Raw genomic sequence first — 15,240 nt, 5'->3', positions numbered from 1 at the left:
TCAATCCTCTTTGAAGATTATTACCACTGTGAAACATCCTCATTAAGTGCTTACATTTTTTCTGTCTCTTAAACACGAGTGTGTTTTTGTGTGTGTTGAACCATAACAACTTTTCTATTATCACTAGGTTAGTGCACTGGCCAACTTAAATAGGGAGGATCTCTTAATTGTTCTATGCGTTACAAAGAGGTGCACTTGAATGCTCTTACCATAGTTCAATCAAAGGCTGCTACTTAAAACAGCAATTCATATGCAAAGATAAATCCTGCATTATGCACTGTCTGCAGCTTCACTTGATTTTAGTACTCTCTTCCAACATGCTGCACTAACATTGGTTTCTCTTCTCCTTTGATGTTTTTCCGCCGTCTCTCTCTGTTTCCTCTCCCTTTTCAATTACTCCTGACTGTCATTATACTAACAAGAAGGCCTCCTTTGTGCTGGTTAAATAAGCAGATTCATACTACAGGCATGGGCTTCACCTGTTTATTTTCCTAATTAGTGCAGGGAATCGGAGTCAGGCTGCGATGCTGTGTGTTGTCTTTGTGTGTAAGTCCGTTAGATAGATTACAGTCGGATTGTGGTTAAGTGTGTGTTATTAATTGTGTTTTTCTTTTGGTCACATTGGACAGCTACACTATGCTGACTGTGGTTTTGTTACACTGTATGTGGCTGTGTTTCAGAATGATGTGGGTGGGCTGAGAAGTCTGACCAATAAATGGACCACCTTCCTCAAAACCAGACTTGTGTGTTCTATCCCTGGACCAGATGGAGTGGACACACACTTTGATGAGCTCCGTAAGTGATTGTGAGAATAAAAAGAAAATCTGGGCCAATAAACTGAGTTTTATTTTTGTCAGAATCAACCTTCTGGGTTTACTTTAGAAAGGCACAGCATTTCCAATTATGGCACAGTGGTAGACACATTTCTTCTGTGCAGATAGAGGTAATAAAAACAAATAACCTTTGTGTTGCTTCCCCTCTCTCTTATAGAGGACATATTTGTGCTCCCTACCAGAGATGACAAAAACCCCAAAGTGTATGCAGTCTTCACCACCTCCAGGTAAGTTTATTATTCATCACACTATCATCATCATCAACACCACCCATGGTCTCTCCCTTTTCTTTGCTAGCTTTAACCTGGTCTCTTGTTTTCTCCTTCCTCTCAGCTCAATTTTCCGTGGCTCAGCAGTGTGTGTGTACAGCATGGCGGACATAAGGGCCGTGTTTAACGGACCTTACGCCCACAAGGAGGGGCCCGACCACCGATGGGTAGAATACGAGGGGAGGATACCATATCCCCGTCCTGGAACGGTGCGTTTCCCACAGAGAAAAACCGACAGCTCATACTTGATAGCTCCGAGCTTAAGATGATTTTAGATGAATAAGCTCCTCAACTTTCTTGCTAATTACAGAATAATAAACATGGCCTAATTTAAAAGTGGTGGATTCAAGGGTGAAATGTTCAAGATGCTGTAGGGTATGCATGCTCACATCTGCACATGATATATGACATAACCTTGGCTTCAATGAGGTTACTCGGCATGCTAGTCAGATTCTTGTTTCATTTTGTTTAAAAAACGTAATCAAGGGAGGGAAAGGGGCGGATAGAGAATTCAAAGTATGCTTCAGGTGTACAGCTGTTTGAGCTATAGTATATGCAGAAAGGGAAAGCTGGAGAGACACAGATGTTCCAGATGTGCTTTGTCTCCTGCTTTCCTTCATTTGACCACCAGAGGGAGACATGCACCATTACATTGTTAGATAGAAACCACTAGTCAAGTTATCTGAAAAGAAATATGGGAAACACATTCAGGGAGTGAAATCGTCTGTGACTGTGAGACTTTTGCACAAGATCAACATTTTTTATTTTGCCCTTTAGTGTCCCAGCAAGACATATGATCCAAGGATCAAGACCACCAAAGACTTCCCAGATGAGGTGGTCAGTTTTATTCGATTCCACCCTCTTATGTATCGCTCTGTCTACCCTCTGACTGGTCAACCCGTGTTCACGCGCGTCCGAGTGGACTACACCCTGACTCAGATCGTGGTGGACAGAGTTTTGGCGGAGGATGGACAATATGAGGTCATGTTTCTGGGAACAGGTGAGACAAACACCCCTCCCTCTCTGTTGTCTCTTGAAATTCCATATTTGACCAGCAGAGGGCACTGGATCACTATGAGTTGTCCTTGGCCTGAGATTTTTGCTGATGCTGTTATGGTCTTGAAGTTGGAAAGATGAAAACATGTAAGGTTGCATTTAGGTCTACTATCCTGTCTTTGCCATCAACCTGCCAGCTGTCGTGATCTGGTATAGTGGTCATGCCATTTTGCTTGTCTATGCCTATGTGTTCTTGTTTTATGTTTATGTGTTGTATTGGTGTAACTTATCTATTGTTTTAAGCCATCAACCTGCTAGGGACTGCAGATGGAAATTAGCCTGCATGGCTAAATCATGCACATTTACATGTTGGACTCTGTGCTCATGTTGATTAATGTGCGTTGTCCCTTTTACATAAAAAAAACAAAAAACTATCCTGTCTTTAGGACTTTTGTAGGCCTTCATTTTAACACAGAAATTCTCAAACCACAGTCTGAGAACTAGAGTGTGAATGAGTGTACAGACCGTGTCCATTTTCATTGGATACAAAAACAACACAGCACTCATACCTGGCTACATTATTCACTTCTGACAGAAAAAAATCATGTTGTGTGGTTTGCTTGGTTTATCCCAATCACCCCTCCTGTCTCACTCTCTGTCGTAGATGCCGGCTCAATTCTAAAGGTGGTGAGCATCACTCAGGAGAATTGGTCAACAGAGGAAGTGGTGCTTGAAGAACTTCAAGTTTTCCAGGTACTGGGCGCAACACAGCCACATGCACAAATACAGATACAGAAGCACACACACTTTGAGTCGCTCTAAGCTTTTTGATAGAGGTTTTTGATTCTCGAGCTGTCCTCGGTGGGAAAGTTGACTCATCAGACAGTGAAATATTCATCATGAAATTGATACAAACTGTGCAATACTGATGGATTTTTCTGAGCTATTAATCAACAAACTAATCTAGTTGTTTTTTACTCAAACAGTGCCCCAGCAGTGTTTATTTATTGAGGTGTTAAAGCTGGTGATGTTTGTTTGTTTTCTTTTTTGCAGGTTCCCACTCCCATCCTCAGTATGGAGATGTCTTCTAAACAGGTTCGACCTCATTCTCATCCATGTTATTCCCACACTATTTCTCTGCCTTCATTCATGCCACATGTATTCAGCTGTGTGTACTGTATATGCCTGATGTGGCACAAGACATACTGCGTTTTATCCCCAAATCATTCATCTATTCAATTTCGCTCTCTCGCTCGCTTTAGCCTTCCCCATGTTCTTGTAGCGCTCTCTCCCCTTTCTGCCTCATTATCTTAGGGTCAGGGGTGTCAGCAGACACTTCAACCCCAATCAATGCTTCCATTAATCCCCAGCAGTGTTAGACATGTGCGTGTGGCCGTTTGTGCATGCTCCCTAGTGTTTTTTTTAAAGTTCTTTGGAAACTCTGTTAGGGAGTCCTCACATTGAGAAATCCTTAAATCTCTGTGGTTTGTTTCATGTGTCTGTTTAAGGTTTTGACATTTTAAATGAGTCTTGTTGTTATAAAGCCTTGACCCCCAGTTATTCTTGAGCTTAAATTAACAGTAGGAACCCTGAGGACTTTTGATATATAAAGAGTATATGTGTAATATTGTTTTAGCACAGACCACACAATGTACAGTTTTATTATTTACAGTACAGTTTCTAACCAAAGGAATTTCCTTTATGGATAATACATTTGAACATGAAATTGATCTGTATGTTTACCTTCTCTAAAGCAGAGTGTGGTGTGTGTTTCACTATAGCAACAGCTCTACGTGGGTTCAAATGAAGGGCTAGCCCAGGTTTCACTCAGTAGATGTCACCTGTATGGCCAAGCCTGTGCTGAATGCTGCCTGGCACGAGACCCTTACTGCGCATGGGACGGACACACATGCTCACGATACGTCCCTGCATCGAAGAGGTATGCTAAACTCTTGAAAATTCACTTTGCCGAACATGTAGCATGATAATCAACCTACTTATTTATTTTTTGTTCAGAGCCTGTAGATTCATACATTCACAGTAAAAATGCAGCTCAAATCTGTAACTATATCTGCACATTGATAAGGTAGGGAAGAGGATGGAGTGTCTAGTGTTGATTTTTAATTTATTTAATTGTTTTACTCATAATATAATGTGATAATAATATGATCATAACACATACCAATGACACTAATGACAGCCCATGCAACTTGTGCTCAAATGTTTCTTGAATGGAGATGATGAAGTTACACAGTACTGGCATTATCAACAAGACCACACTCCAACATACAGATGAAAAATATAGCAAGAATAATTCTTTTTAAATATTTAAGCTAACAGGTCATGTCAGTTCATTGTACAGAGTTAGTCCGTTGTACACTGCTTAACACCACCCAATATACACTTAGAAACAAGTAGAGTAAGCACTGTAAGTTTACATTTTTACATTTTACATTTTTCAAATTACATTTTTTACACAAATTTGGATTGGAAATTACAAAATCAAACATATGCATTTGTAACCTGTACACAAACATGCATACACTCATGTGTACATGTGTAACCACAAAACACACAATGCAAATTCAAAATGTACTACTTTAAATTTACTATTACATTTACTTCCTCTTATGCAGGGGGTCCGGGACGCGTAGGGGGTCCTCAGAGTCAAGCTATTGTTAATTTTTTTTAAACAATTTCAAAAATGAAAAAGTCTTAACATGAATCCAACATATTATTAGTAAATATAAATCCCCACTGCTTACTGGCCTATAGGTAAGGTAGTCACTAAGACCATCCACAGATACAGTTAATCCTAAGGATTCACTGTGCCACATGTATGTTTAACATTAAAACATGATTTATGAAATCATGCCAACAATTATTAGGCTATTTTATGTATGAAGGCTTTAGGCCGCCCTACACATTATTGTTGGTCCAGTTTAATATGCAACTTATTTTTTTTACAATATATGCAGTAGGGGGTCCCTGCTCTGTCTCTCTTAGTTAAGGGGTCCTTGGCTTAAACAACGTTGAAGAACCCTGCTCTTATGTGTGCAGAGCTGGTGCACATTGGCGTCATGGCGATTAGGATTTTTTAATTATTTTGTTGCGGCATAGTATGTTTTACAGCAATAAGCCTGAAAATATGTGGGATTTAAAAAAAGCAAAGACTAGTGTATCTACTGAACCTTTGTTGCCCTGCTTCTCCATGGTGTGTGTGTGTGTGTGTGTGTGTGTGTGTGTGTGTGTTTGTTCCTGGGGCTGGTTCTTTATTCTGGAACTGTTAGTTCTCGTCACGTTTTCAGCATTTATTCCATGCCAGAGGGTATTAGTCCATGTGAGGGTTTGATTAGAGATGCCGTTCCTCAGCTGATATTGCTGCTGTCATTTCACACCTCTACATAGAGTGAAGTCCTTGAGAGGGGAAATGCATGTGTGTGCGTACTGCCTGTGTAGCTGTGTTTTTTGTTTGTGTGCTTGCTTGCATGAACTAAGGCTCTACAGAATCTAGACCCTACAGTTAGAGGTCACACTGCCATATTATTGGCCAGTGGGGAAGCTGTTATGGTTTGTGGAAAAGTGGAGGCCCTGCATTTGGTCTCCACATCTTTTTGAAAGCTGATATTAGTGAGTGTAGGCTACAGATGTCCAATCACCCAAGAATAACAGGAGGTGGAAGAGGTGAAATCAATACAAACTGTAGAAGCCCAAGTGAGCAACCCCAAACTAGAGACCAAAGAAACGTTATTTACGTTATTTATTTTCCCAATATGCAAATCTGACATTTGAGAAAACATATTCCAGTTTGAGATGTGTTCTTTTTATTAACTTCTGGCCCAGTTGAAAAGCACAGAAAACAAATTTGAATGAGAAAATATGGTTATTGGCACTATTATTTTCAGCTTGTCCAGTGTTACATTCAGTTTGGCTATTTTTGTGTTTGAACCCTGATGGCGGTATTACTGAAGCTAAAATGTGAATTCCTAAATATAATAATCAATTCTACATTTGAACAAAATCAGAGAAAACACCTTGGTGACATTTCATAATCTAATCTTAATAAACTCTGTGTGTTTGTTCTCCAGGAGAGCCAGAAGACAGGACATCAAGCATGGAGACCCTGCCAGTCAGTGCTGGGACACAGAAGACAGTATGTAGACTTTGTTATCCTAAGTTCAGCCTTTATCTCTCTTTGTAAGGACTCTGTTTTTCTCTTTGCAAGCTACATTGCTAGCTACACACAACCAGCAATCAAATAAATGAATCACTTAAAAAGTCGCTAGAGGATACCTACATGACATACTTTTTTTTAGAACCAGAGAAAAGACCATTGGATCAATAAACGTCTTGTTTTCTTTAGGTCTTGTTGGGGGACGGGTGGAGGAGAGGGTCCTCTATGGGGTGCAGAGCAACTCCACCTTCCTCGAGTGTATCCCCAAATCTCAACAGGCTCTGATCCGGTGGTACATACAGAGACATGGATCTGAACGCAGGGAGGAGGTCAGACACCACCCAAACATGAATGATCTCCCCACTTTTTCCTTTCCTTACTTCCTTTTCTTTCTTCACTCTCTCTAAAGTCTGAAGGTGGTCCTTTTTCCTTTTCCTAATAGACCTGAGGGGTTACATTTTCTTCATGCCAGGTCACAAAGCAGGGAAGTTACAGGGCCAAAGAAAGACATTTTTCACTGCAACAATCATTTCTTACATAAGTACTTCAAAGCATCCAACCTGACTTAAACATTACCGGCAATGTGGTCTGAGTCTTGAACCCATCAGCAAATGTTTGTGCCACAAATCACATTGCTGCAGGTCCTGCTTATTTCGGGGAAGATAGAAAACAGTGCTTGGTCCTATAGGATACTGTTCACAGCTTGAATACCCAAAAGTCACATCCGTTGTAGAATTATAGGTAATAAGGGAGCAATCCAGGTTCTCACTAGATCCTTAAATAATGTCATTATTGATGTTTATGAGTGTCCAGGGCTTTCGGAAATTTTCTGCAGCTCCTCTGGTTTTGAGGAAGTTGATGAATGACTTAAACCAGACCCACCTGGGGATGGGACATAATCTATCTTATATGAAAAATGGGGGAGAAGAAACATGCGAATTGCATTTTACCCTACATTTAACCTTCTTATTTTTGTTGCATTTTTTGCAAGTATTCATGCTGGAATGCAACTGCTTTCCCCTGTGGAACACGGTAGGTTCAAGGGAGACTATGATTGTGTTCTGGATGGGAAAATGGAGTGGTGGATCAGAAAATATAAATATATAAAATACTGACCTAAACAAGGCATCACTTAAAACAGAGTATAGACAATGGCCCTTTTAGAGCACATTGGAAGCAGAATTCCCAGCTGTTGTAAAGAAGTTCAAATAAATATCTGTGGTGCAAATGTATGTTTATTTACATAAGTGTTAAACAAATTTGTACTTTTTCATTTTTGCTGTCATTGCACAGGACCAAAGTCACTTTAAAACTCAGAACCTGGGAGACAAGGTGGTGGACAGAAGGACATATAGGGACAGAGAGTTGAATGTGTTTGTATTTGAGGTGTGGAAAGGAAAGGTGTGTGATGAGGACGCTTGTCTCCTGAATGAGACAACAGAGACCTGCTTACTCAGCAACTCAGTGCTCTCCCCTCCCCTATCCAAACATAAAAACCTTCCTTTACCCACTGCGAGTGGCCTTCTTACCACTCAACCCACTCACTCCTCCTCTACCTCCCCACTTCCTGCTACACTTATTTACTCCCACAACTGGTCCCCTGTCCTCTCTCTTAGGGGTGAATGTAAACACAGTGACAGGTGCAGAGGCCACTAAAGACCCAGGAGTTCCTTTATAGGCCCGCAAAGCAGAAAGCCCTGTTTCCCTTGGTGTGTGTGTGTGTGTGTGTGTGTGTGTGTGTGTGTGTGTGTGTGTGTGAGTGAATGTGTGTTTCTTTATGATCCCCTACAGCAGAAATCATAACAGAGCGCTCCCCAGGGACAGCCATGTGTTTTTGGGTAATGAACACAATGGGGAGTTTTCTGTGTTTGTGTGCCTAGGCATGCAATGATATGTGACTTATTGCACTCTAGACAAAGTGATGAAGCAGTGAATGCCGGAGTTCTTCCTCCCTCAGGACTGTGATGTGATAGACACAGAAGCCAAAAAAGTATAGAATATAATAGATCAACAGCAAGTTCAGTGTCTATTATAACGTCAAGAGGTTTGGCTGTGTCGAGCATAATTTCATCTCACTGTCTTCTCTACCTTTTCATTGGCAGAGAGAGCCACTACCTGGGTTACAATTTTTATTTTTTTTTTGGGGGGGTAAAATGTCTATTCATATTGAATGATAATTGAGACAAAGGCTGGGCTTCATAGCTAAATTTTTTTTTTACACAGGTTTGTCATAGTGACCAATCGTTACAGCCTCCATTTAAAGAATCAAACCAAGGCTCAAAAAGGGATTGGAGGATGCAGTATATTAAAAAGATGCCAGACACAAGGTTAACAATTAACCAACAAGCTTTATTAAATTATTCAAAAATATACCCAAAAGGAGGTTGCGCCCCGCATCTCCCCCTAAATTACCTAAAAAGGATCAACTAATCCTAAAACAAACAAAAGAGACGAATAACTGAACTACCGCTAACCTCCAGCCCAAACTAACACAATAAACTAAAATAACAAATCTCCACCACCTAAGTGTGCATGGAGGTTTGGAAACACAAACCTGCTTGTGGAGAAAAAACTGAGGAATTTCCTCCTCACAAGTGTGCTCTCCATGTGCAACTGTTCCTTCACTCTCTGCCTTCTTATCACCTCCCCCACTCTACCTGAGCACTGATTACACTCAGGTGTTTAACCGGCAGAGAGAGAGAGAGAGAGGGGGGAATGAGAGAGAGAGAGAGAGAGAGAGAGAGAGAGAGAGAGAGAGAGAGAAAACAAGATACACACAGCAGAGGCAACACCAATGTTTTTATTTATCATGATAACTTAAAAAGGAGGTTTTGGTGCTTGAAGAATGTCCTGATAATTACTGAAACCACATTCGTATATCAAATGTATTTCTTTGGCAGGGCAGCAAGTGGACATTTAAGTAATTACACATGGCTGAAAAATACATTGTTTTTAAAGAGCTAATAAATTTGCTTTTAAGTAACATGTCAGACTATATGGCTTTTAAACTGAATAATAAAAATATGAAGTAGTTTGAGTGAAATATTTTCTTAATAATGACTGAGTCTAATGCTTAGATAAGTGTTCTATTTCTATTCCTCTTACAAGCAACACGTCTTTAGCTATAAAAAAAAGTGCTAGTTAGTTTTCACTCCGTTTTGCTTCTTTCTCATGTGGATTAAGCACTTGATTGATTGTTTTTTTGGCTGAACGCTAGCAATGTGGCTGACAGTCAAAACAAAGTAAAGGAGTCCAAGTGAACCACACCAAGCTGGAGGTCAAAGAAACACACTCTGTGTACTTTTCAGGTGATGGAAGAGATTAGCTGTGTGTGTGTGTGTGTGTGTCTTAGTTTGAACTGTGTAGCACGGCATGTTTTTCAGAGTGTCTTTATCTGAGCTTTGTTACTTTGAATATATTCAAATAGCTTTCTTGTAATTGGTGGTACTTGACAATTTCCTCATCTTGCTGTTGCTTTTGTTCTTTCCAGTTTTAGTCAATGTTTTCTTCTCACCATCCTTCGGTAAAGTTGCGTTTACTGGCAGCTGTGTCAAGTACAAAAAAAAATACTGCAGCCTGATTACCTGCATTTTACAAACTGAAACCTTATTGGAAAGAATATCAAACCCATATTAAAAAAAAGAAAAATCTGGTTGTAAAATGAATTTATCACACAGCCCTACAAGAGTGGCTCTTATAGACCAGATGATTGTGGTGATTTAGGGCTTCCCTCATGAAGGACAAGGTGGCCTTTTGGACATTGTGGTGTTGGAGCAGGTGATTTCTGAAGTGTCTGGCTCACGTCAACCTCTCACTCCCTGTGCTTTTGTTCCCACCCTGTTCACTTCTGTCTGTCATCCCTTGTCCTCCTCTGTCCCTCAACCTCCCTCATCAGTCCCACCTTAATCTCTCCTCACTTTATTCCTGCCTTCACGCTACTTACTCCGTCTACTTTGTTTGTCGTCTCCACAATTTCCCACAGTCTCTTTCCTTCTGCGTCTCTCTCCACACGTTCTGCCTTCTGATGGGTTTTGATGAAGGCATCCTCGACCAGCTGCTCGCAGCACCTGCAGTCCCCACACCCCAACACTTATTCTCATCATACACTCACACACACACACACACACACACACACACACACACACACACACACACACACACACACACACACACACACACACACACACACACACACACACACTACTCTCCTCTTATCCCCTTGTAAAAAGTCAGCTATTAAATATTTGAGCTGGAAGAGATTCCTCTGACTCTCTCACAGCATGTTTGTTTGTGTCTGTTAGTGCTTGTGTGTGTAGTCACCTCCTGGAGCCTGGAATGCAGGCCCATTAGAAAATTTGCAATAAAAAAAGCATGAATGACGTTACATTTCATGGTGTTCATTAGAACAAAGCACAGCCTTCCTGGAAGCATGGGACGTTTTTAACCTGACACTTAAACATATCTTAAAGCTTAAGCACACTTACTTGTGCTTCATTTAACAATTAAAAGCAGTGTTTCATTAGGTTACCCTTACTCCACATGCATGCACACTTGTTCCCACATGCACACAAATGTGCATGTTAGTGTCCCTATGAACACAGAGCTCCATACAATACGCTTAAAAGCTGTATCGCTATTTGTTGGCTTAATCACATGCCCAGACATACACAGGCACATACGCACACACAGGTACACAAATAAAGACAGACCATCTGGGTGAATTTAAAAGTCTGGCATTGCCATTTAGTCACATATGCCTTTGATTTTGGATGGCAGAGGGAGGATGGCTTTAAAGAAACACACAAAAACACATAAATACTGATTGAATGATTTTACAAATTGACCACCGTCTTCACAGAGGCTTTGCACAAGTAAGATTTATATTTATATATATATATATATATATCCCATGTGTTTTGTCACAGTCAGTGAGGTGTGTCATGAAATGTGAAAATGTGATTCAGACTAGTAAATCTAATGTGGGTAAGGGTTAAGGTCCAGAGAGCCTCTGAGGCCTGGGGGTCTGCCTCTGGCTGGACAACACATCATCAGTGTCAGACCTAGAAACCACCACAGAGCCACACACACACACACACACACACACACACACACACACACACACACACACACACACACACACACACACACACACACACACACACACACACACACACACACACACACATGTCCTTAAGTATATAGAAGAATAAACACAACAGTTTTGCTTTCTACATGCAGTTTATGCCTAGCCTCCTTCTTAAGCTTTCTTATCATTTACACCTCTGGGGGGTCTGAGCTGTGGGAGGTATCCTTTTGAAGCATCCACACATGCACGGGGACACACACACACACACACACTGTCATGTTCTTTCTCTGTCCTCTGAACACAGCTGTGTTGTTTTAGGCCCTGACATCAGCCATGCCACCTGATGAATCATGGTGGATGCTAAATGAAAAGAGCGGATCATAAACGTTAGCACTTACCCTTACACCTTAACGACAAGCACACGCATGCGCACACACACACACACACACACACACACTTTTTGTCAAATACCTTCTTTAGCCTTTGCTTGCTGCTTACACTCATCATGCATCTATAGATCTCTCTACACCAGATAATGACCCCTGGCCCCAGACACTCACCACACCCAATTCAATGCATTTCCTGTCTCAGGGGTCAGTACCATGTTTAACACATCTTGGATATAAATCAGGCGTGGAATTGTATGTGTGTAAACAGGAAGGCAGGTATCAAACCAAAGTTTTGTAATGTGCTGTCATTCTGATTGATTGTTTGGGGGTTGGGAGAGAGAATTTCTTGTTTTATAGTAAAGCTTTAAATCTTAAATTATAAAGAGAATATATCACATAAGTCTGTATTGTGTACTAAGCGAAGGCAGCTGTAGTTACATGACCTCATTCTTTATGATGAAGCTCTGTATGTTTCTTTTTGTCTCCCAGGTCAGGCTGGATGATCGTGTCGTACACACAGATCGAGGTCTCCTGATTCGCTCCCTCCAAACCTCTGATGCTGGCGTGTATGTCTGCGTAGCTCAAGAGCACACACACTTCACCCACACTCTCCTCCGTCTCACGCTACAACTTGTTACACATGGACAACTGGATGGGAAGCCCAAGCCCAGTGAAGACCCCATGGTGGAGCTACGCCACAGCGTGGAGTCCCGTCAGCGTTATAAAGACTACCTGAGAGTGATGAGCTCTCCCTTTGGCTCTCTGGAGGAGTATTGCGATTCACTGTGGCTGGAGAAGAGGCCGGCAAGGGTGCGAGGAAGAGGCTTAGGAGCTGGCAAATGGAAACATATACAGGAAATGAAGAAGAGCAGGAACAGGAGACAACACAGAGAGAGGGAGGAAGAGTGGGAAAAACAGGAGCGAGGGAGGGTGGTGAGGACAGAAAAGCAGTGAGGGGTGTGGTAAAAAAACATTCAGGGTTAGCTGTCTATATTCACCGGTTGGACGATGAAGCAGAACGTGACAAATAACTGCAAAATTGCAATCACAGATCAATTCATGAGCAAGCAAAATCGAACTCAGAGTTACAGTAATGGGGCGTGAAAGACTAACCCTGAAATATATAGAGGTCAGAATTAAAGTATTGAAAAGATTTCGACAAGCAATTTTATGTAGTATTGGGTTGTGAATATCTAATTGCATTCATCTCTCCTGGATTGGAACATGACACATAGGTCTTTCCTGCAGCTTTCACCAGCTAAATACTGTAGTTTCCCCAGCAGTACAGACTGACAGTTATTAGAGGTGATCATTTGATGATATTGAAACATATAGTTGAATTAGTGAGATTGAGAAAATACCAAAAAAACTAAGAGTTTGCTTGTGGTGATGACAATGCATTCATGTTGAATGACTGTAAATATTTATATACCATGTACAGGAGATACAGCAAGCGCAATTTAGTCTTATTACTGATCTGTATACCTCAAATGATAATCATGTATCATGTTTGGGCAGAGAAAATGACATATTTTTGTACAAATGTGTTACTCCTATTTACTGTAGGTTCAATTGCTGTTTTTGAAAGTTATTTAAATAAATCTGTCTTGTAGCCTCTGTTCAATAAATTACTTACATTGTGTGAAGAGATGAATCAGTATACAGAAAATCTATGAAAGTGCAGTTACAGGCAATCTCAAGCAAACAGCAGACAAGGTTGAGAATGGGTTTGGGTTAGTTCAAATGAGCCTTTCCTGATATAGCAACACAAGTCCCTGTGCACTGTATGCAGATGTCAGAATGATTCAGGACCAGCTGGTCTCTTGTGTGTGTGTGTGTGTGTGTGTGTGTGTGTGTGTGTGTGTGTGTGTCTAAAAGATAGAGGGAAAATGGGCATCTTCAGGAAACCATCCAAAATAGGAAAGTTTGTGATCAAACTAAGCAATTTACAGAATTCCTAGAATAACCTGGTAAAGCTCTAAATGCATCAACATCAGTTTCATGAGCAAACATTCTGCACAACAACACACTCATTCTAATGTTTCTAACTCTCTCCAGAGGAGAACTTCAAAGTTGCTAGTACAAAAGTAGACAGTTTTGTGTACGTGTGTGTTCATTACATTACAAGTTGTGTAAAACCAGTGCAGTCTTTCCTATGCTTTAATATGCGTTTTTTTGGCTGCAGCTGCTGTGGGGTTTATATTGTTTATACATCTCTGTGTTGTCTGCCTATAGGTGATGTTTTATTCTACTGTTGATTCTGTAAGAAGTGGCAGGTTATTTACTTTATGTGGCTGCTTGTTGCACCCGCCACGGTGTCCTTACACTTTCTATTTATTGTCGGCCATTTTGTCTGCTGTCTAGGTTTTGTCTCTTTCCTGGTTAATTATTCTAAGGCTGCACTGAGTAAGGTGTTGTATAATTGATAATCAGTTGTGTTGGTGTGGACATAAGGTGTCCGTGGTTTGACATTGATGCATTGACGTTGTTTTGTAGCCTAAATGTTTTCTTTAATTAAATGGGTATAATCTATATTAGCCTACATACGTATATTCTTATAAGAATATTTACCTTTTAAATTGTAGCACAGTAACTTTTACTCAGAATACGTTTTAACTAACCTACTTTTTACTTTTATCTGAGTACATTTTTACACAAGTATTTTTACTTTTACCTGTGTAAAATGCATTTAAAGGAACACTACTTTTTGTTGAGTAAAGTATTCTAGTACTCTTTTGCAAGGCATTGAAAAACTTAATTCTAATGCTTAAAATCTTTCATTATTTTACTGATCTCATATTTAGGCCTCCCCTAATATATGACTGTTACTATCTCTTAGTGAAACACATTTTTTTGCCTTAACTTTTACAGAAACCACCATTCACCTCAATTAATTGTGCTTATTGTACTTGGCCTTTATATAAGTATGCACATACTAACAGCATTCAAGTCTTCCATTCTGTGTGTCTCCACAGTGATTTCTCCATGTTTCTTGTAACAAAGACAATAAATATTTCAAGAACTTCATTCTTGTCTATTGTTTATTTATCAGTCAGCTGCAAAGAACAAACTACATCTCCCCAAAAAGGGAAACTGCAAAGGGACACCAGGAAAGGGCTAGAACAGGCTTTAGCACAGCATTACTCAAGAAATATAAAACAAATGTTTTAACCACGTACACTATAATCACAATATCATTTATTGGATAAGCACCACAGCAAATGCATACATTTCTTAAATTTAATTTTTTATTTTTTAGTCTTCTCTAGGCAAAAACCAGTGCTGTTGCATTCTTCTGGTCCTGCAACTCAATAATTTACCCGCTCTGCCTCTCACTTTCATGGGTCTGCAATGCCATGAACTAATTAGTTCACTGAGGTCAGACGAGAGTCAAGGAAATAGTGAGGGGGAGAAGCAAAACATTCCAAAAAACATATTACAAAATGTGATGTTTGAGAGGTGATGAAAACTTTGAGAGACAGAAAAGTCCCTC

General features: G+C 40.3%; 1 protein-coding gene across 2 annotated transcripts in view; it reads left to right on the top strand.

Moving 5' to 3' along the window:
- The window catches only part of sema3d (sema domain, immunoglobulin domain (Ig), short basic domain, secreted, (semaphorin) 3D), a 34,749-nt gene extending 19,975 nt beyond the window's left edge, over positions 1-14,774 (top strand). For both annotated transcript variants that reach the window (XM_078256852.1, XM_078256851.1), the window contains exons 9-18: positions 681-795; positions 991-1,060; positions 1,167-1,311; positions 1,880-2,102; positions 2,763-2,851; positions 3,152-3,193; positions 3,880-4,037; positions 6,187-6,251; positions 6,462-6,601; positions 12,237-14,774. In XM_078256852.1, coding sequence (XP_078112978.1) covers positions 681-795; positions 991-1,060; positions 1,167-1,311; positions 1,880-2,102; positions 2,763-2,851; positions 3,152-3,193; positions 3,880-4,037; positions 6,187-6,251; positions 6,462-6,601; positions 12,237-12,701 — 1,512 coding nt within the window. In that variant the 3' untranslated portion in view covers positions 12,702-14,774. The remainder of the gene's footprint in view (positions 1-680; positions 796-990; positions 1,061-1,166; positions 1,312-1,879; positions 2,103-2,762; positions 2,852-3,151; positions 3,194-3,879; positions 4,038-6,186; positions 6,252-6,461; positions 6,602-12,236) is intronic.
- Positions 14,775-15,240: the final 466 nt, after the last annotated feature.

Source organism: Sander vitreus, chromosome 8, assembly GCF_031162955.1.
Source record: "Sander vitreus isolate 19-12246 chromosome 8, sanVit1, whole genome shotgun sequence".
NCBI lineage: Eukaryota > Metazoa > Chordata > Actinopteri > Perciformes > Percidae > Sander > Sander vitreus.
Note: the sequence above shows the minus strand (reverse complement) of the source record. Positions and strands in the feature narration are given on the sequence as shown.